Genomic DNA, 21,631 nt, shown 5'->3' with positions numbered 1-21,631 from the left:
GATAGATTGTGTCGAAAAACGTGACAGAAAATTACGATTGCATCATTTAGCTTGTTTGACCAATCTCTATACTTATTTACATGATATTTGACCAATTAGATAATTGAACGTCCAAAACCCATAGCTACAAAACTATCATAAGTTAGACTTCTATTAGATTCCAGAGAGGTTCCATCTGAGTTCCTAGTCAGCGAGGCTGACTAGGGTGGAGAAATGGTTTTAGCTAGTATTGTTATTTATAATGCTTGTATGCATGTATTCGGCTATGCTATATAACATGTAGAAGCGAACTGTTGCATTGTTATTCCTGGTAAACGTCTTAAGAAAACGGTAAGAAGCAAACACACAACGTGAAGCAGAAGTAAAGACAGTTAGAGACAAATTCTAGACGATCACAAGGCTACAGAAATATGTAGTAAGAAAAGATGCATGGGTCGTATGTAGGATGTGGCGACCGGTTTCAACGCCCGCTCTCCACGTCTGACAAAAGACCTATGGTGCTACACGTGAGCAGGATAGTACCACCAAGATGTACAGAGACCCCGCATGACAAGACCGTCTACACCAATATCAATGGTGAATCCACTACACGAAAACAAGTTCTGAGTTTATTTATAATTTCAATGAGTCGTGTATGGAGCACAACATAGGGTTTTCTGAACGGCAACATATCTCTTAAATAAGTCGTATATACACCACTTAATAACTTGTCTATAGTCCAGGGCGGAACCAGGAATTTTTGCAGGAGGGGGTTTGCCAGGTTCCTGAGACAATGTATCTATCCCCCCCCCCTTCCGCATGGTCTCTATGGTCATTTTGGCGTATATACATACACATTGAGCTTTTTAAACAGAGAAATTCAACACCTCGTTTGGTGTCAATTTTTATTATGAATTAATACAATGACTTTGTCATTCAATTTCATGGATGCAAAGCATTAATTGTGATATCACATAATGTCTATATCATTACCTCGTGCTTTGAGTGCCCATCCTGTCCCACATCTGACGATAAAGGATAAAGCACACGGCCGAGAAACGTTTCTCATAAAAAGTACTGATTTACAAAAAAAATTATGTAGCTGACCAGGGAACCCCCCTCTGGATCCGCCCCTGTGGTCGTTTATTTAATCATAACAAAATGTAATCGTTTATTATTATCTGTACATGGTACCAGACGAAGTACAGATTGTTGATAATCTGAGTCTGGTTCCAAACATTTACCACTAGCAGGATGATACAGCTGACTTGTAGTATTCTGAAATTATAAAAGGTATACAGTTATTTCCCTTGTATCAGATGATACTGTGGACTATTACATTCTTATTTCGAATTCTGTTAAGGGCAAGGTAAGGTGACACCATTTTGTCAAAGCACCTGAAAAGATGAAAAATTTATTTCAAAAACCAGAACAGTGGCCCTTGGATACAAAAGTCTAAAATAAAAAACATTACTCAAAGAAGATTTCTTTACTACCACTGACCCTTTAAACTGATCTTGTGATCACTGAGGCGTAAATTTATGGTGAAAATATCGCAAAATCATAAAATGTCCAACAAACGCGGTTACACCTACAAGAATTATTTGAACTTTCTGACGTTACTTATCACATTCAACTATTGTCCCATGGTGTGTACAACAACCGTCGAGACTAGCTTTTTCAATTAACCTCTCTCTATTAATGTAATACGTATTTCAATCCGTCGGTACATACTCGCATGTGCTTTTTTTAGCCATTTTGTTATTTCGTCTCGCCCTTCTTCTTCAGTGACCCTCTGTTGACATATCACTGAAGCACGAAAAATCGCCAGGTTGATCGAACCTACTGACGGAATACAAGTCGAGGGAAATCAATTATTTACATTCCTATATATTTTTAAAAACCCTAACCGTTGCAGTTTCTTTCTGATCACCCATTGTATACAATCGTAGTTCCGAACACAGCTCAAACGACCTTCACCCTTTACAGGCATTACTCCGCGTTCAATGAGGTTTTAGCTCAAGTTTATAATTTGCTGTAATAAGTGTAATATTATGTGGCATACTATTTGACACATATCAGTAAGAATATGTTGCTTTTATTACAATTTGTTGGTGAAGTGTAACTTATGGAATTTTAATTGGCTTTGCCGGACTATTGCCATTCGATGCAGAGCTTCTAGATGGTGTCATTCGGCCTCCAAATGTCAACAATTAAGAAATTTGGTAAAAACTTTATTTCGTGAATATTTTGAGAGAAATGTTTTGTAAGGAGAAAATTTGAAAGGTACTGTGGCATTATGTAGTATCGATGTCATTTGTGATCGGATAGCCGATCTCTGGAGATGTGTTTTTTTTTAGAAAGATGGGACGAACTGTCAAAAAAGTTGGTACATGTGGTTTCGTCAAGTGATCACAAATTCGTTGAATAAATTTTATTTTCATGTTGGTAAGTACACACTGCATTCTTGCATTGCAACTTAATTATGTCGTGGTGGTATCAATTTGGAAAAAAAATAGTTTTTAATTGCTTATACATGCATTATGCAAGAGCAAAATCTGCTTATTAAAAGTCTTTCTTTAGGCCTGAAATGTTATCTAAATTATCAATTAGACATTAAATTAATGATTAATTAACGTATCCGGACCATAATAAACTCTCGATGCCAAGGCTAGCCTTCGATGTTGGCTGGATTAGATTCCTATATGCCGCTAACGGCTATTGATAATTAAATCAAGAAAAGTGGATAATCGAGACTATGCTGTTTATATTAATGATTTTAGTAATGATGACCGAGACTATGCAAAAATTTCACCCGCTTCTTTCTCGGCTCATAGTTGATCAATTTGACTGAAATTTTTAGCAAATTACCTTTACACTATCTAGTTTTTAACTATTATAGCGAGAACTGCCATCTCTTTATCTTATCTCCCATAATGTATCTTTATCCTGTATTTTGTTTGGGACTACGGAACGCCACAGGTAGCACATGCCAAAGACCACACAGTCTTCAATTTATTTGCCTAATCATTTGGGCTTTTTGAAATTAAAACTTTGCCAAAATGCATTATTATCAACTTGAAAATTATTGTTGGATATTTTCAATTTCTTCTAGTGATAAATTTTATGGGTTTATATATAAGTTAAAAATTATCAAGTTTTAGCCTAGGCCTATATTATTAAATTATTTTTTGTGTCTTACTGGTTACTTTATTTAATACATGGTTTGTTGGGTTTTTCATTTTTAAAATTATTATATAATATTTATACTATTATAATTATGTGTCGTTTATTTAGGATTTGTTTCATATAAACTTTTCACTGATATACCTTGTAATTTTTATTCTTATTTTACAGAATTGGACAAGATAATCTACGCAGATTATGGTGGCCGTGTTGCTTTAAAGTTAAAGGAGGTAAATCGTTTCCGTTTTTACCCAAATTTCAATTCAATTATGTTCAGCGAAATATGTCAGTAGTCTCAATTGATTGACAATCTCTAGCGTCTGGTTATTCCAGTCAACAATAATAGTATTTATTGTGCATACTCTCCAGATAAGAATATGGCATCACCGCTTAATATGACCCGTGGAATATGTCTAGCCTCGTTCTTCGAGTACCTTATTACAAACGGTCCTGAAACGCATTATGGTACACGATACGTGTACCAATGGTAAAATGATTATTTTGTCAGAAGCCCATCTTTTCGCGGTAAGATCAACATCAATGTTGATTTAAACTGACAAATAATTTGTATTTTCAAGGTGGAAGACTTTTGATGATATTGAGTTAGAGTCTTGTGTAATTTGACAGATAAACAAGGAAAACTATGATTTCTATGGAATTTAAAGCAGCATTAAAAATTATGTGGCATTTATGATAAAAATTTTTTTAAAATGGTACGTATTGTCAATTTATACGAAAAAAACCTAAAAAACATTAAACATTCCAAGTCAAATAAAATATGTGAATACATGTATGTGTGGATTTAAAATCCTCCAAACTGATGGCTTATGTATCTACAATTGTAGCTGTCTTTTTTTAAATCTAGCATACCAAAAGCAACCATTAAATACATGCCAATTAAAAACATTTCCTATCTAGACAGTTAAGTTACACTTTTGCAAAGTGATGAGTGTTGTGCATGGGCAGGGTATACCCAAAATATCACTATTAATATTACACAAAGCCTGTTGGCAAGTTTACAAATCTATGTAGGCCTTCTAAAAGACAGAAACATTGTATATCTGTGAATGGATGTGATTCATGTATGTCAGCATCTAATTAACGAGAACATCTGATATCACTTCCCATTGGAAAGTTTGCAAATAATGCTGAATGTTTTACACATGTACATGTATATTGAGAATTTGTATATGTGCTGGATTTAGAAAATGAATTGAAAAATACACCTTTACATTATTTATTTTTCAGAAATATAGGCCAGGAACTGAAATGTGATTTAGGATTTGGTGACTTTAATATAATAACAGGTGGGTATAACAAATTGTAAATAATGTGGATTATTCCATTTGATGTACATACATTAGCTGAATGCTTTTTAAGTAAATTGGGTGGCCGAAAGGTTAACGCGTGCACATTTGATCACAAGGTTCGTCATTGAGTCCAGTGGCTGGTTTCAGTTGTCCACTTGTATGTGACAGGCAGTAGGGTCGCCTCATGGGTTTTCTCCAGGTCCTCCCTCTGCTAAAGACCCCTACACACTAGCGTATTATTGAAATAAATTTGAACCATGTGTTAGTCCCGAAATGACCTAGTTTGTGTCCAGAAGACATTAAACCTGTCTCTCTCCCTTTCACACAAATAATACATTCATCATTATGGTATAACCATATACGTGTAATAAGCCTTAGCAGACATACATACATTGTATTCAAGTCATGAAAAATCCCTGCAAAAAGGCTGCTATTATTGTAATTAGATGTCATATCCGGAATATGAAGGCTATTTGTACAATGTGTACCTCATATCATTGGGGCAATATTGCTGGCCACTAGTGGTACACCATACATCTGCAGTGAAAGTAGTGCATGAAACAAAATGGCCTTTTGTTTACAAAATATTTGAAAACTTTGAGGTACTATAACTAAGTTTTGATATTTTTTTTTCAGATTTCAAGTCTTGATGGTTGGAGTTTGATTATCTGAGCAACTTTTAGCCAGTTTAATTTTCCTGTGTTCTTTTTTATAAAGCTTGTAGCTGCGCAGTCCTGACTTAGGAATTTGCTTCATTATTTGGTAAATATTTTATTTCAAAGTCATTATTTTGGATTTCCATCCATTTTTTATTGTTCTGTATCATCTCAGGCACATGTAGATACCAACATATTTGCATTAAAGCTGGTGTAAATCCCTTTTTGAGAACCCCCCATTTCAGGTGTTGTGACAAAATGGTGTCACTTTACCTTGCCCTATGGGTTGGCTTACGTGCTGGCTAATGTGTGTAAGGGACCTCGGTTTTTAATCCTATCCGAACGATTAGACAATGTCCTAGGCAGGCCCCAGAAAAGGGACATGTTCAAAATATCTGAATCACAATGATATATGAAATCTCCAAAACAAACTTACCTGTAGTCGCCATATAAAGGTTTGAGTAGATCTAAAGTCACATGATCGGATCTGTGACGTAGTAATATCTGTGGTACTATGTAAACATTTTCTGTGTAAATTTGATGGTCTGAAACTATGATGATCTGTTTCACGCCACGTCTGAAATAAATATCACAATTTGTTTTGATAATATCAAACATAAGAAAAGGTGGTGGGTTTTTTTTTTTGGGGGGGGGGGGAAGAACATAGGCTTGTTTGCGATATCACCTCGGTGGAAACTGGGGATAAAAAATCCATTTCACACACAGAGAACGTATTCATTAACGTCCCGTCAACACAATATGAGAATAAGTGTGCAACTAACACAGGGTATGTTTTTTTCTATTGTAAAGTGCGCAATGCTACAATGGAGAATTTTGTCCAAAGGGCGACTTGCCTACTACTCTTCAAATTCCAACCTTGAATAGGGATACTAAAATAGCATTAGACTACTAAAATACAATTGATATACTAAATCTTTTCCAAGATAGAGATACTAAAATATAATCTTTTCTAAGACAGAAATAATAAAATGTAATCTTTTCGAAGAAAAATATAATCGTTTCTTAGGTAGTTATACTAAAAGGGATACTAAAATATAACCTTTTCGATGAAAGGGGTACTAAAATATATTTTTATCTAAGATAGAGATACTAAAATATAACCGCTGCAAAGGACATAGTCTTATATTATATTTTCAAAGATTGGGATAATAAAATATAAGTTACATACCTACTGTTAATAATCATTACGAAAGTTACATAAAGATCATTGCGAAAGTTACATAAAGATCATTGCGAAAGTTACATAAATGATGTGAAATAGCTTTTTAATGAAATAAGGAAGAGATGGGGATTCAGAATATGGTGTATTTACCGGTGGTTGCTGTATATCACATGGTATTAAAATAACTGTAACTTCTGTTTCATCAACTTTATACCATAAACACAGTCCAGATGATATATGTAATATCTACACAATAAAATATAAACAACATTAAAGTCTCGATGCGTCATTTTAAGAAATAGGAATCATTTGAAAACTACAATAATACCAATCTATAAATGGTTCAATTCTGTTCAGTATTTACAAACTTATGTTGAATTGAATTTTCATCGATCTCTAATGTTCCTTATGAAATACGCACGCCACCATTTTGTTGTGGGAGAACAGAAATGGTAGACCTTTTTAAAAATTCGATTAAATCTAAGCTTGGAGGTTATCTAGCGTCGGTATTTTGATTATAACTTCTTAATTAAATGTTAAATTATCAATCTGAGTACATATTGGCGTGGATTAAGCCGTGAGAAATTTGATAATGATATTTCTCCAAAAGGTTCACCGAAACTTCAAAAGAGCTATAACTAATTCCAATAAATACCAACCTTGCCAACTCTTGTAATGGAAAATCTGTTGTGACGTAAAAGACTATCATCAATTCTCTTTACCCGCTGAGCTTCCAGAGAATCATAATTGGGATCGGTTAGTAACAACTGCCAAAGAATAATTTCTCAAGTTATGTAAAGTCAACAAAATTTGCAAATAAACGAAGTACAGTTATGAAATTTATAACCCATGAGGCGAACTGACACACTATCGCCACCAAGAAACGCCATTAAGGAGACGACCATTGGGTCTTTCTTAGTCTCTATCACTCAGAAAAATATTCTACGAATATTATTCTGGATGCGTTGTCAACATTTGGGAATAATAGGTCATCGGCTAGATTATCCTGTCTTTTACATTATCATAGACAAGTCTAAGGGAGGTAACTGGTCCTAAAACAAGATGTTTACACCCATGAAATTATTTTAAGAATGACATTTCAAAAATTTCATTTGATTGCATTGACAGTTCAATATACAAAACTCGTTTATTTTTTTTATTGTAAAATTTATCTCTTCATGGGCCATATATATGGTTTTTTGGGGTTTTTTTAAAATTAATCCCATTTCGTTGTCACGATTCATGTTAGTTTATATGGACACAGCTCACCAAATATTTCTACGCCGTCACCCACGAATGTAGGGCGAAAGTTATTTTTAGTCTTTCTCTCCCTTTCCCTTTTTTCCCTTTTTGCATGGCGATTTTTGTTGACTTTTTGGTGTAGAATCGAAGAAAAAGGTTTGAAAACACATTTTCTACCAGGTTTTGGTGAATATTCATGATTTGGAGGCGGAAGGATACAAGAGTTCAGAGGTTGGTTAGGTTGAAATGTAGGGTCCAAAATTGCATGTTTTTTTGTCTCTACTTCCAGCTTGTGTATCTCAAGTTTTCCATGGTGAACCTCATACGTGCTTTTGGGCAAGAGGTTGATACATGTTGCTCCATCTGTGGTAGAAAGTGTTCTACCCAACGAAAATTTGGGGAAAAGTTATAGCCAGTCTAAGAGACAAGAATTAACATTAAAGTCAATGGGCAAATATTTAGTAATCTGTGGCCTGTCTATGTATGCTGAGACTGATATGCCTTAGTTTTGAAAATATGAAGATCAAACTCTCAGAAAATATGAATAAAATATTTTGACTACTGAAAAACTAAAAAAAGTTAAATTTAAAAAAAAAAAAAATCAAAATTTGAAGAAAAATGGTGATTTTACTGCAAATTTCTCAATTTTCAGTTTTTATTTAATTTCTAATAGTAAGAAAAATATTTTATTGCCCAATTTTGGCTTATTCAACCTCAGAAAGCACAGATACAGTGAACAGTACTGTAATTTCACCAAATTTTGTCTAAAAATCAGGAATATTCACAGAAAATCTTTGGATTCCCTCCATTTCAATGTAGAAATTAATCTTTTCATGACTACTCAAATGAGTCAAAATGTCTAAAATGCCCTGATTTTCATTGCTAATATAACTTAGATGGGATCTACAAGTTTATCAGGTTTAGAAATAGCCCCAGCTTTCCTACAGAAAATTGAAAATTGGTAAAACTGAGTTAATAATGTACAGCAGATGGGTTTGTACAAAATGTTCAAAACAGGGGTTGGCTCAATTTTGCTACTGTTTTACCCAGAACAAGCATTTTTTTCTTCTTTGTAACATTAAATTCTTGTATTTCCTTCACATAGAAAGCAATTTTCCAGTCTTTCTAGCCATTTTTAACTCCGCCATTTCCTTAGGAGAGGCTATAAATGCCCCACCCCACCCTTTTTTATTAATGTGATTTGAGAGATTTAATTGCACCTGTGTTGACAATTAAATGATAGTAATTGGAATTTGTGGTTGAATTACAGTTAGGAATGTTATTTTTCACTAATAAATAGCTATTTTGTACATTTCAAAGATTTCTAAGCCTTTTTGTTTAAAGTCAAACTTAGAACCCAGAGACACGACAGGCCAATGACACCACACCCTAATATAAAAATGGTGTAGATGTGTAAATTTCAGCTTAATTTTCAATATTTTCTTATCAAAGTCTAGGATGTGTGGTGTTTTTTGCATTTATGTTACTTATAGAACAGTGAAATGTTAATATTGCTCCTTTTCAGGCCTCCTTCATCTTGTCAACTCTGTCATAACTACTTTTTGGACTTCATTTTTTCAGGCAATTGATGTAAAGGTCCAGACATCTTGCTTCAGCACAAGAATTGCAATAAAGATTTGTATGATGCCTCTGAGCCTTGAGATGTTGAAAACATTGAAATTTTCCCAAATTTGTGAAAATTGTGCATTCTGTGATCCTTTTGTTAGAGAGGGGTGGTCATAGACCAAATATGGCATTTTTTTCTTTCATCAAGGCCTATTTTTAACCATAATTCATATTTATTGCACATATTTTAGTTTATATGTACATATGTTAGCCAGGGATGGTAAAACATAGCTATTAGACAGATTGCTTTGATGATGTTACTTCTGCAACCAAAGATTAAATTCATTCAGTCAGTGACATATTTAGGGGGTGGGGATACATGTTTCAGTATAGATCTCTAATATTACAATCAATGCAGCTGATTTGTGATTTTTCTGTTTGTATATTGGCCAGGGTTTCTTAAGATATATATATCCCTTTTCGGTCTGGCTATCTAAAAAGAGGAAAATAATTGTTTTTATTTTTAAAGATGCTACATGTAAATTTTGTACATTTTTCATGACATGGCAGTAAAAAATTATATTTTTGAAAAAAAAATCCAGCTTATGAGTGTTTTCTGTGTAATTTGTTTGTAACTTGTCTAATTTTTTCACAGAACTCAAATAAGAAAGATTTTTAAATTTTAGCACAAAAGGCCCATGGACCTGAGATGCACTACTGTACATAAAACAGCACGTATACTTAAAGGCCCATCATTTTTATACGCCCACATTTTCATGTGGACGTATTATGCCGTCGCCCCTGTCCGTCCGTCCGTCCGTCCACAATTGTTTGTGGACTCTCTACAGCTCACAATTCTTATCCGATTTCGACGAAACCTGAAATATAGGTTTATCCCCAAAGGATCTCGGCTGCTTTCGATATTGGCATGTATCGGATCGAAACTTCATGGATTATGGCCCCTGTATTTGTACGAAAAATCACGTTTTTAGCTTGTGGACCCTATAGAGGTCACAATTTTTATACGATTTTGTTGAAACTTGAAATGTAAGTTTATAATCCAAAGATCTCAGTTCCTTTCGATATTTGCGCATATCGGACAGTAACTTCCTGAATTATGGCCCCTGATTGTACGAAAAATCACGTTTTTAGCTTGTGGACCCTATAGAAGTCGTAATTTTTATCCGATTTACAAAACCGTTCTATTATATCACCGTTACACCCTAAGGATGACTGAGTTCGAATGTCGTGAATATCGGCCCAAAATTGACCGACAAAATGGCCGCCATTCGTTCCCAAATAGCGTAAGAATATGGTATATCAAGGTTGTGGACCCTATAGGGGTGACAATTTTTATCCGATTTTGTTGAAACTTGAAATGTAAGTTTATAACCCAAAGATCTCGGTTCCTTTCGATATTCGTGCATATCGGACCGTAACTTCCTGACTTATGACCCCTGTTTGTACGAAAAATCACGTTTTTAGCTTGTGGCCCCTTTAGAGGTCACAATTTTTATCCGATTTTGTTGAAACTTGAAATGTAAGTTTATAATCCAAAGATCTCAGTTCCTTTCGATATTTGCGCATATCGGACAGTAACTTCCTGAATTATGGCCCCTGATTGTACGAAAAATCACGTTTTTAGCTTGTGGACGCTATAGAAGTCGTAATATTTATCCGATTTAAAAAACCGTTCTATTATATCACCGTTACACCCTAAGGATGACTGAGTTTGAATTTCATGAAAATCGGCCCAAAATTGACAGACAAAATGGCCGCCGTTCATTCTCAAATAGCTTAAAAATATGGTATATCAAGGTTGTGGGCCCTATAGAGGTCATAATTTTTATCCGATTTTGTTGAACCTTAAAATATAAGTTTATAACCCAAAGATCTCGGTTCCTTTCAATATTTGCCCATATCGGACCGTAACTTCCTGAATTATGGCCCCTGATTGTACGAAAAATCATGTTTTCAGCTTGTGGACCCATTAGAGGTCATAATTTTTATCCGATTTAAAAAACCGTATTATTATATTACCGTTCCACCCTAAGGACAGTTGAGTTTGAATTTTGTGAAAATCGCCCTAAAATTGACAGACAAAATGGCCGCCGTTTGTTCTCAAATAGCGTAAAAATATGGTATATCAAGGTTGTGGACCCTATAGAGGTCACAATTTTTATCCGATTTTGTTGAAACTTGAAATGTAAGTTTATAACACAAAGATCTCAGTTCCTTTCGATATATGCGCATATCGAATTGTAATTTCCTGAATTATGGCCCTTGATTGTAGGAAAAATCACTTTCTTGTTAGCTTGTTCTCTATCCATCTCTCGAAAATGTGGGCGTATCCTGCCTGGCAGCCGCTGGTTGCAGTTATTCTTTGATTTTGATTTCCTTTCACCGGTATGTTACCAGAACATATGGGAAGCATATAAAAAAGACTTTTTGGTGATACCCAAAGTTTCACCCCTATATAGGACACAGCTCACCAAATATTTCTACGCCGTCACCCACGAATGTAGGGCTAAAGTTATTTTTAGTCTTTCTCTCCCTTTCCCTTTTTTCCTCTTTTTGCAAGAGTTGAGAGGTTGGTTAGGTTGGAATGTAGGGTTCAAAATTGCATGTTTTCTTGTATCTACTTCCAACTTGTGTATCTCAAGTTTTCCATGGTGAACCTCATACGTGCTTTTCGGCAAGAGGTTGCCACATTGCTCCATCTGTGGTAGAAAGCGTTCTACCCAACGAAAATTTGGGAAAAAGTTAACATTAAAGTCAATGGGCAAATATTTAGTGATCTGTGGCCATATTGATACAATAATTGTGGGAAGGGGCCCAACTCTTACGTGACTTGGCCAAAGATACTGGATAATCAACCACATTAAAAGCAAAGTCCCGGTTACGCATGGGCAATGGACTATGAGGTTCTGGGTGACCGAGACTAGGTCTTTCTTTTAAATTAATGGGGTTTTTTCTTTTATTTTTTTATTTTGAGTGAACTGTACAGTGTAGATGACGCTCAAAACTGGTTCCCGAATCCATTCACTTGATTTGATATTTGTTGTGTATTGTTTGCAATGCAGTTTGTGCCTTGTCTGTAAGTTTGTCGTTTTGTTTGCAAAAGTTCTCTTGCACTTAATAATATAAAGATGAGTATGTGCGCTTCACAAAGATATATTTCAGAACAACACAATATTGCATTTACATGATAAAACGGGATAACAAATAGCATAAAATTTGATAAAAAAAATCTAAATTATAAAATGATATTCAATTTGAATTAGTAATTTATTCCATAACAACGATGCTAGTACCTAGAATAACCGGTTATCATAATATGATGTTACATTACAAGAGCGATGTTTAAGCAATGATTTGTCAGTAGAGGATCGCAGATTTCTTGTGGATTTATAGAAACTTTTACGTGTACGCTAATGTGTACACACGACCTCAGGTTTTCGTCCCACCCGAACGACCCGACAGCTGTCCTTGTCAGGTCTTCCGTTCTACACCACTGACAAGGGGAAACCACGCCGGAAAGTCCAGATGAACATTCTCGGAAAACACCGGGAGCAAACCCGCGACCTCCAGGCTAGCGAGCCTGTGTCTTACTCACTTAGTCACCGTAGCTCCGTTTTGTTTGCGTTGATGTCTTCTAAGTTTCTCTTTGTTTACAATTTTAGTTTTGTTCTGTCAATAAAAATATTACCCTAAATTATTTGATACAGCAGCACATCCAAACTGTCGTAGTGGGTGGAGTCTTTTATGTGAATTACAACTACCTCTAGTTTGTAGCACATGGCCGAAAGGTAACAGCGAGCTTTACATCCGAGAATATTAAACAATATGACCTACCTGTTCAGGATAAACATTATCTAAATACCATTTAAAACTTTTACATCCTAATCTTTCTTTTAAAGCCAGACGATCTGATATATCACCATATAAAATACCTTGAGCCTCAGGGTTCAACATGTAAAAATATTTCTGAAAAAAAGTCAGATATTTATTATTTTAAGTAGCGAGATCTATTCGGTGTGTACAAAATATAAATCATCGATTTGTGTGGATTTTTTGTATGTTGAATTATTTTATAGAATGGCATTCTATCTTGGTTGAAAATGTCTATAGATAAATCCATTGCTGGGATACATAACCCATTTTATGTTTAACTAAAGACACAGGAGGTCAAATTTTCAATTAAATTTAGTAAACAAGCTGACTTCGGTTTATTCTTTGAAACAAAAATGTATTTGTCCACAATTTGGCCTAATAAAAAAACCCACATAGATCAAGCCAATTTTGATCTAAATCAAGCCATAGTTTAGTTTGTCTCGGACCATGTTGCCTCTGTTTTGCTTTAGTAAACCGTAAAAATGAAAATCCATTTTTTACTGGACGGGAGACATCTGTCTGAAATGATATGTTTTACATTTTAAAAATATCCAAAGAAAGATATTGGACCACCGAAACGTTGTATTCATGTATAAAAATCATGCGGGGCTAACTGTCTTACGAAAGATCATTTCAAGGTCACGTGAGCCACAAGTCAAATTTAAGGTCAAAGGGTAATCAGTCTTAAAAACAATACAGATTATTTACCTTATAATCCTCTAACCAGGTATGAGCTATACGCAGGACATTTTTGGTTAGAATTGAAATTGATTCGTCAGCACCGGGTCTCTTTTTACGATAAATATGTCCTACTCTAGAACACGGCACAATCTCTGCTTGACCACCACACTGCCACACCTACAATTTAAAGTAACAGCATTTATAATGGCTAATAATCATAGAACATATCCATTTCTGTCTCACTCTGTCTCTCTCACAATGTATGTGCACTTAAATAAAAAATCTTTAATTATTTTAATTACAAGACAGAATCTGTATTACCTTAAATGACAGCTCCATATTTTCTCCTCCCCATATGTGAAGTTCAGGGTCATACTCTCCTATCTCTTGAAAATATTCTTTATCTATAGCAAATACTCCCCCAGCCATGGCTGGCGTTCTGAAAATATTTACATGCTTATTAGTTTTGATGAAATTATTATCGTTAGTGTTGTGTAAATATTCGACCTAGCTACACTGTAACAAAAATTTCCGTGAAAAAACGTAAAAAATTCCGGAAACAAAAATTACCAGGAAAATTTTTTCCGTATTTGTTTTTCCTGTAATTTACAGAAATTCCCTCAATTAACATAAATTCCATTTTCAAATACAGAAAAAAAAATCCTGGTAAATTTCGTTTCCTGACCATATACACTGTAACAAAAATTTCCGTGAAAAAACGTAAAAAATTCCGGAAACAAAAATTACCAGGAAAATTTTATCCGTATTTGGTTTTCCTGTAATTTACAGAAATTCCCTCAATTAACATAAATTCCATTTTCAAATACAGAAAAAAAAAATCCCAATAAATTTTGTTTCCTGACGATGAAGGTGATAAAAATTTCATTTAATTAACCATTGACTTTAGACGCGTGCGTGAAATAGCTTTATTTAACGTCCGCTTCCACCGAAGTGATACCGCAGATAATCTTTAAACGTAACCTCTTTTCGCAATTATATAAGAATCGAGAGCAAGGTACCACAAACCGCTACTCGTCAGTGGTTGGATGCTTTCAGATGTAAGTTTGCGGTATTATCAATTCGCAGGTATGTAGACCCTGCCATAGAGACAAACCGACTTACACTGGCCAACCGGTTGTACTATCCGGATTTAAGCGTGCTTGATTACCAGATATTACAACCTTAACACACGCAGGATTACAACATATTTTTACATATCTATGAAAATACTTACAATCTGATTAACGTATAATGAATAACAATAAACATTATAGATCTTATAAATACTGGAAATTAGATATACACGTCAATTAATATACCAAACGTTACAAAATATGATTCTTCATATTATGGTTAATAAATTGAAATGAATACTATAACATGATGATTATTAGGAGTGATTATATATGTATACTATTACTTATCGTTGCACCGTTTATCCCGTAAAATAACAGAATTAAGTCCATTACAGAACGGAATAAAACATTTTATCCCTAAATTTCACGGAACTTCCTTGTCATTCCACCGTATATTACGTAAAATAACAGAATTAAGTCCATTATAGAAGGGAATAAAACATTTTATCCCTAAATTTCACGGAAATTTCCTGTTTAATACTGAATATTCCACAGAAATACATAAAACACGTAATTTGAAGAAATAATTCACACTATTAACACAATTTCTCCAAAAAATCCATCGATTAACAGAAAAAAGGTGTTAAATTACGGAATTCGGCCACATAAAAAATGGATATTTTTTACAGTGTATGACAATATTTACATCAACTTACATTAAATATCAACTTTACCAGGAGATCGTTCTTTATGTTTACCTACTTTGCTTCCAGCCTGTTGGCCAATCAAATAGCTAACCCTTTCTTTAAAGGTGCATTATGTAAGATTTAGACAATAAGCTGACCGTTCTTGCTATTATAATGCATCTTTAATATGTACAACTATAAAATGGAAGTTATTACCGATTATGGTTCTTTATGATGGCAATTAACTTACTTCACAGGATATGACTGCGCAGATTTGTTGTTGAGTATTTTATCGGGTAGCGGGTCCCATTTGAATATCAGACTCCATCTAAATCCACCAATAAATAAAGGAATTGGTTCATATACCAAAGTGTCGGGATTAATTATGTCTATTATTGGTGATGGTACAATACTTCTATTCTCCATTATCCTAGATAATAGTGGCTCTATCCATCCTATATTTACTTCACAGTGACTGTCTAAAAACATCAAAACCTTCAAATAAATAAACAAGAACACACTATCATCATTTATATACTTCTGTCTAAAAACATCAAAACAGTCAAATAATAGAAACACAGCACGGTATTATTTTGCATGGCCATTTTTGTTGATTGTTTGGTCTTGAATGAAAGAAGGGGATTTGAAATAACATTTAGTGCCAGGTTTTGGCAGATATTCATGGTTTCGAGGCGGACGGATAACAGTTGTTTCTCTGCCTGTAGTGGTGACAAGCGTAAATGTGGGGAAAAGTTGGAGTCAGGCAAAGAGAACAGAAATTAATTGTGGTCTGCATCTAAATATAATACATACTTTACCAGTCGCCTCTCTCACACCACGCATACGCGATCTGATCAACCCCTGTCTTTCACTGTTTCGAAATAATCTAACTTTAGAATAAAATGTCTGCTGAAGGTGTGATTCAAGGTTCTGTTGTAAATCATCTGAAAATATAAACACACGTGAAATCTAAATATATAACTAGATGTGTTTTACTCCATTAAACCCAATTTAAAGATAGAGTTATCCTCCCAAGTTATGTTATATGATTATGTAAATCCTCGGTTATAATAACAGTTTATATCCTTACTCGCCCTCAATGTTTTCACATTATGGTCTTGAAGTTGTTCACACAAAAAAATCTACGAAGTTCTGCTTATTTACAGTGTTTGATACCTTCCGTTTATGCCTGCTATGGCTGGGTGTGATACAACATTCAGACTGTTTAGAATTGAAAAAAATGCCCCTTTCAAAAAGAATCACGAACTGCGTTTCCATGGCGTTGCAAAGTATCATGGTTTTCGTGTGCACTCAGGTGCGCCGTGAATAAACCCCCCAAAAAATTTGAAAAGGACAAAGATATAAATACTATATTTGGGACATGCGATAGACTACCAAGACTTTAGAAGAAATGGGACAATTCAGGACTGTACTGTACTGCTCATGTGATAATTTACATTTAAATTTTTCTCAGTTAACGTCTTCCAAGGAGCTCAGTCATTTTTTTGAAGGTGTATGCAAGAACGGGTTTCATTTATAATAATTTCTGACTAGTTATTATGACTCGTAAGGGTCATGTTTCAATCTGTAATAATTTTATACGGTAAAAACTCCGAAGGTAAATTTGGCCGTCATTTTGAATTGATGTAAATTAGACCCTTTCCCAGCCCGATATGTTGTAGAGGGTGATCCCACAAACACAGCGGTACCAATAAACCTTCTGTTGGAGTTTGTTCTAGGTCAACTCTTACTTTGACTAGACTAACTGGGTAGTGCAGCTGTTACCGTGGCCTAGTGTATTAAGATTTTTCTTCAAACACATGTATATAGGATATATATATAACGCAAATCGATTGTTTTATAATGGCTTTACCCCGCACCATCTTTAACGTTCTACTTTACTACAACTGGGCGTATGCTTATTAAGCCTTGTCTTTTTGATCTTCAACTATTAATATTTCTGTTTTATCGACATTGATTTTTAGACAATTGCACTTCCTACGGTGTGAGTTATAAATGTTTCCAGTTTGTCACAACTATCTGATTCTCGTATAGGGATATGGAGTGGGGTGCAATCCGTGGATACTAATGTTGATATCAATTTGTGTGGTATAAGCAGTTAAGACTAGGGGACCCAAAACTGAACTCTATGGTACGCCAGATATATGTTTTAGCCGCAAAGAAGATTGTGTCTTTAAAATATAACCAAATGTTGAATAAAGTCTACAGGATACAGTCTTTAGGTCAACTGTATGGAAAGCAGCACCCAAGTCTAAGAGTATAATATACTAATTTCGTGTCTTAGATATGTTGTTAAGAATAGCACTCGGAAAGCGCAGATACTGTAGGCTACTGTGACTTGTCTTTATTTGTTGAGTGAAATCTTTCTCCATGTGACAATAATTCCATTGTCAATTAGCTGCTACATTGGTACAAATAAGCTCTGTCATCGAATCTTATGTCGTGGTTGTAATTCTGCTGCTGTATTTGACCAGGCTAGATTATCCTGTATAATTTCGTGTATTTTCACATACAATTATAGAAATAGTTTCGGATGATAAACTGTTTAATAACAGAATGTTACCCACCTAGACTGTTGTCATCTGTAAGAGTATTACAACCAGTAAATTGGAAGGTGTTTTATTAATAACAGAATGTTACCTACCTAGCTTACTGTTGTCATCTATAAGAATAATTTCAGCCAATAAATAGGAAGGTGTTTTATTTATAACAGAATGAACGGTTCTTATTAAAGCTGAAAAGGTTTCGTTCATAAAACATATAACTACACTAACAGTTGGCAGCTTATCACCATAGTTACGAGACTTACACCTGAAACATAAACAAAATATATCACCATAGTAACAAATTTTACAATATGTTACATAATCACAGATTATCTGATGTTAAAGACGCTTCCTGCCAACTTGACACCTGTTCGCTATCGACATCCCTGGGCCCGATTCCTAAAAAATTTCTTAAGCACGTTCTTGTGCTTAGATTTAAGTAGACTTTGCATTTAAGTAAACTTACCTTATTTTGTGTTCCCAGAAAATTCTTAAGAACGTTCTTGTGCTAAGATTTTAAGTAGACTTCATTGTAAGCACAAGAACGTTATTATGCGTTCCAAGAAAAAACTTAAGCACAACTTCGTTCTTAAACATAGTCAATCTAAGCACAAGTCCCAAGCAAGGTATACAGCTTGCTTTCCAACCTTAAGTCTGTTTCTGCTTCAAAAAGATGGGTGACCGTAGAGTTTTTCGACGGCATTTCCGACACCTTTTGATACCAAACAGACAATTACAAGACAGAGAAAATCCTTCTCCAGAAGAAATTAAGAATGCTATAGAAAATATAGCTTCTACCCTGAAACCATTTTATCTATTTGCCTATTAGTAAACAATGGGCTACAAACACACAGGCTCCATTAAGATCAGGCGCTCTCACAATTATTCATTTAGTTTGTATGTGTCTGCGTTTTTTTTATCTTGTGGCACATTTTATATGTGTATAGGGGACATGTCAAATGCATCTAAATCAACCATACATTATATATGACGTCACTGAAGCAGACGATAAATTTATGACGTAATTCGCATACCAAAGTTGTTTTTATGACGTTAAAGAGCATCGTAGTCTCAGTTTATGGTAAACTTTGCCAGTCACAATGTGCTTAGACTTATACTTGACTTGTGCTTACGTAAGAATGGTCTTAAGAATTTTCTAGGGACGGTATTTTTATAAGTTTCTTACGTAAGAAAAAGTGAAGCATGACTTTGTGCTTACTTTAAGAATTTTCTAGGAACCGGGCCCTGGAGTTCTTGTTCTATGTGATTATGTAACGATTATGTAAACCTTAACTTGCTGGCATGTTTTATTTAAACTTTCTTTGTCTAATTAGCATGTATCGAATGTTAAACCTGATATGATACATGATACATTAGCCAGATGCCTAATAAGATCCTTTGTTTGGAAGGGCTTATAAACCCAGATAGCAAACGAATCGACAGAGAGGGTCCGGCCAGGACAGGCCACGCAGTTCTTGAGTTAAGACTGGACAACGGCTATGTAATGTGAGTTAGTTGGGTCGAGTTGGCACACTCGTGCCTAGCCGAGCTAGGGCCATGGCTCCCTGAACACGAGCTAATTACGGAGTTTTAAGTTTTGTACATAATATGTTAGAAGAAGAACAAAAAGTATTATAAGATGTTAACCTAGTCTTGTCATCTGAACTTGATTAAAGAATTAATAGTGTAACACATATCATGACAAGTTTTGTATTGAACGAATTTGCATATTTCACCATAGTAACTAAATTTATTTGTATATATGTTAAATATCTAACCATAGCAGCAGGATAAAACAAAAATTGTTTCATGGCGATGGGCTACTGACCATATATGGCTTACCGTTTGTGTCTAGCATCAGGTATACGTCTATTAGGATCTAGTTTATCACTGATATACTGATTATAGTTGTGTTGTTTATACCCGGCTTCATATAACTTTTCATCTTCCGGTGTTATTACTAAACCTTTCTCATATAAACTATATAAATCATCCGCTCTATAACCCGACACTTTACTCACACTTTTATTTAAAATAATTAAACTCGATTCTTCGGGTCTTGTAAAAGTCGTTTGATTGGACATAATTTGAAAAGAGTAACCAATCATAAGCGTCACAGTTATTCCAATTGTTACATGAATCCAAGAGTTATAGGTCTGGCCTTTCCGCTTTTTAACATTTTTACTTGATTTAATCAAACTCCTTAAAGTCTGTCTTCTCATATCCATATTTGTTATCTGTAAAACAAATGAGACAAGTATCTAATACATGTGATTCAATTAGATCTTCATTCTATTCAAATTGCAATAGTTTATTGGTCAACATCCTTTGGTGATTCGGAAGGGACTCTAATGAGTGCCTGTTTAGATGATATAATTTTACTCTTTAATCCTGAAAATGTACGTGTAGAAACCCAGATTGCGATCGAAACTGGTTTTAAAGCGGAGACATTGGTATATATATGTTTTGGCATCGCGGGAATATTGAAGATTTAAGATATAATGCAATGTTTTGAGGAAATTGTGTCTATCCAAATACAAAGCTACAGTAATAGTTAATATCTGTGAAACGGTTGGCCAGAACGTTCACGTCTATCTCAAACCTGGCCCTAAGCGATCTGACTGCTAGTGTGGATTTTTACTGTTATCAAAGCCACAGAGAGAAAAAGAGAGAGAGAGATAGAGAGGGGAGGGGGGAGTTTAACATCCACTCAACACAAACTAACTAACATAGTTTCGGAACTAACATATGCTTCAATTTTATTAGGGGTTAGAGAAACACTAGAGTGACACTACTGCTGGATCCACTTCACTTCTTTAATTTAAAAGCTAAGAGAATATTACAAATTTGGTTAAGGTCAAAACATTGAGTTATTGTTAATTTTTGAGGTCAATAATAAGTAAAATATAAGGTTTTACCTGCTTGTTTCACATAAATCATATAAATATCCACTAATCATGCGCTTAAAGGTAAATAGAACATACTAATTATGGAAAATGACCATGAAATTCAATCTTAGAAATTAATCTATTTCCAAGGTGTAATCTTTTTGCTAACTTTAACTGACACAAACTCTATCGCTACCACTAATTATTTGTTCGGGCCTCACCCATTGTGTAATTTCCGATATTGTTTTCTTTAAAGTAACCAGATTCTATGATGGAACCCTACCTTATCCTGTTTTATCAGCAGAAATTCATACGTCAAATTGTTACAATTATACAGTTATTTCTAATCAACCAGACAACTTACTAACTTTATTGGTCCTTGTCTTACGATAAATAAAACATTGCAAAGTGGTTCGCACCTGCTCTTGTTGTCATCAATCCATTGGCCAAACGAAAAGACAGCTGTTGTGCAGTATATCAATAATATTACCTATTGCTACTTGTGTGAAAATTATAAATCGATGTGTATATCTTATAATATATGACTAATAAGAGAAAATGTGTTGGTTGGTCTTCGTTTCAATGTGCTACGAAAATGGTTAATTGAATGATAATATCTTGTTTTTACATACTATTTTGACCGTTATAACCTATTTCAGATACATACAGCAGTCCTTGGGAATAACATTATTATCTGGAATTGAAACAAAAGGCGGG

The 21,631-nt window shown here is 34.5% G+C and overlaps 1 protein-coding gene across 1 annotated transcript; it reads right to left on the bottom strand.

Moving 5' to 3' along the window:
• Positions 1 to 870: 870 nt before the first annotated feature.
• LOC126807871 (inactive polypeptide N-acetylgalactosaminyltransferase-like protein 5) lies at positions 871 to 21,349 on the bottom strand. Its single transcript, XM_050532732.2, has 12 exons — positions 21,279 to 21,349; positions 19,869 to 20,263; positions 18,125 to 18,291; positions 16,273 to 16,403; positions 15,710 to 15,954; positions 14,019 to 14,136; positions 13,725 to 13,874; positions 12,978 to 13,109; positions 6,974 to 7,081; positions 6,465 to 6,560; positions 5,568 to 5,708; positions 871 to 1,257 (listed from the first exon to the last, which is right to left on the bottom strand). The coding sequence occupies exons 2-12, from the start codon at positions 20,252 to 20,254 to the stop codon at positions 1,123 to 1,125; spliced, it is 1,809 nt and encodes a 602-aa protein (XP_050388689.2). The 5' UTR covers positions 20,255 to 20,263; positions 21,279 to 21,349; the 3' UTR covers positions 871 to 1,122.
• Positions 21,350 to 21,631: the final 282 nt, after the last annotated feature.

Source organism: Patella vulgata, chromosome 9 (assembly GCF_932274485.2).
Source record: "Patella vulgata chromosome 9, xgPatVulg1.2, whole genome shotgun sequence".
NCBI classification, from domain to species: domain Eukaryota; kingdom Metazoa; phylum Mollusca; class Gastropoda; family Patellidae; genus Patella; species Patella vulgata.
The sequence above is the reverse complement of the archived record's forward strand: the minus strand, read 5'-3'. Positions and strand labels throughout refer to the sequence as shown.

What these genes read in the sequence shown, in the direction of transcription:
- LOC126807871 (XM_050532732.2), bottom strand. Translation starts at nt 20,254, where the DNA reads ATGGATATGAGAAGACAGACTTTAAGGAGTTTGATTAAATCAAGTAAA. An exon ending in ATAATGTTTATCCTGAACAG is followed by an intron (nt 7,082 to 12,977) that starts GTAGGTCATATT and finishes ATTCTTTGGCAG; the next exon opens with TTGTTACTAACCGATCCCAA. An exon ending in CCATTACAAGAGTTGGCAAG is followed by an intron (nt 6,561 to 6,973) that starts GTTGGTATTTAT and finishes TTTATTGTGTAG; the next exon opens with ATATTACATATATCATCTGG.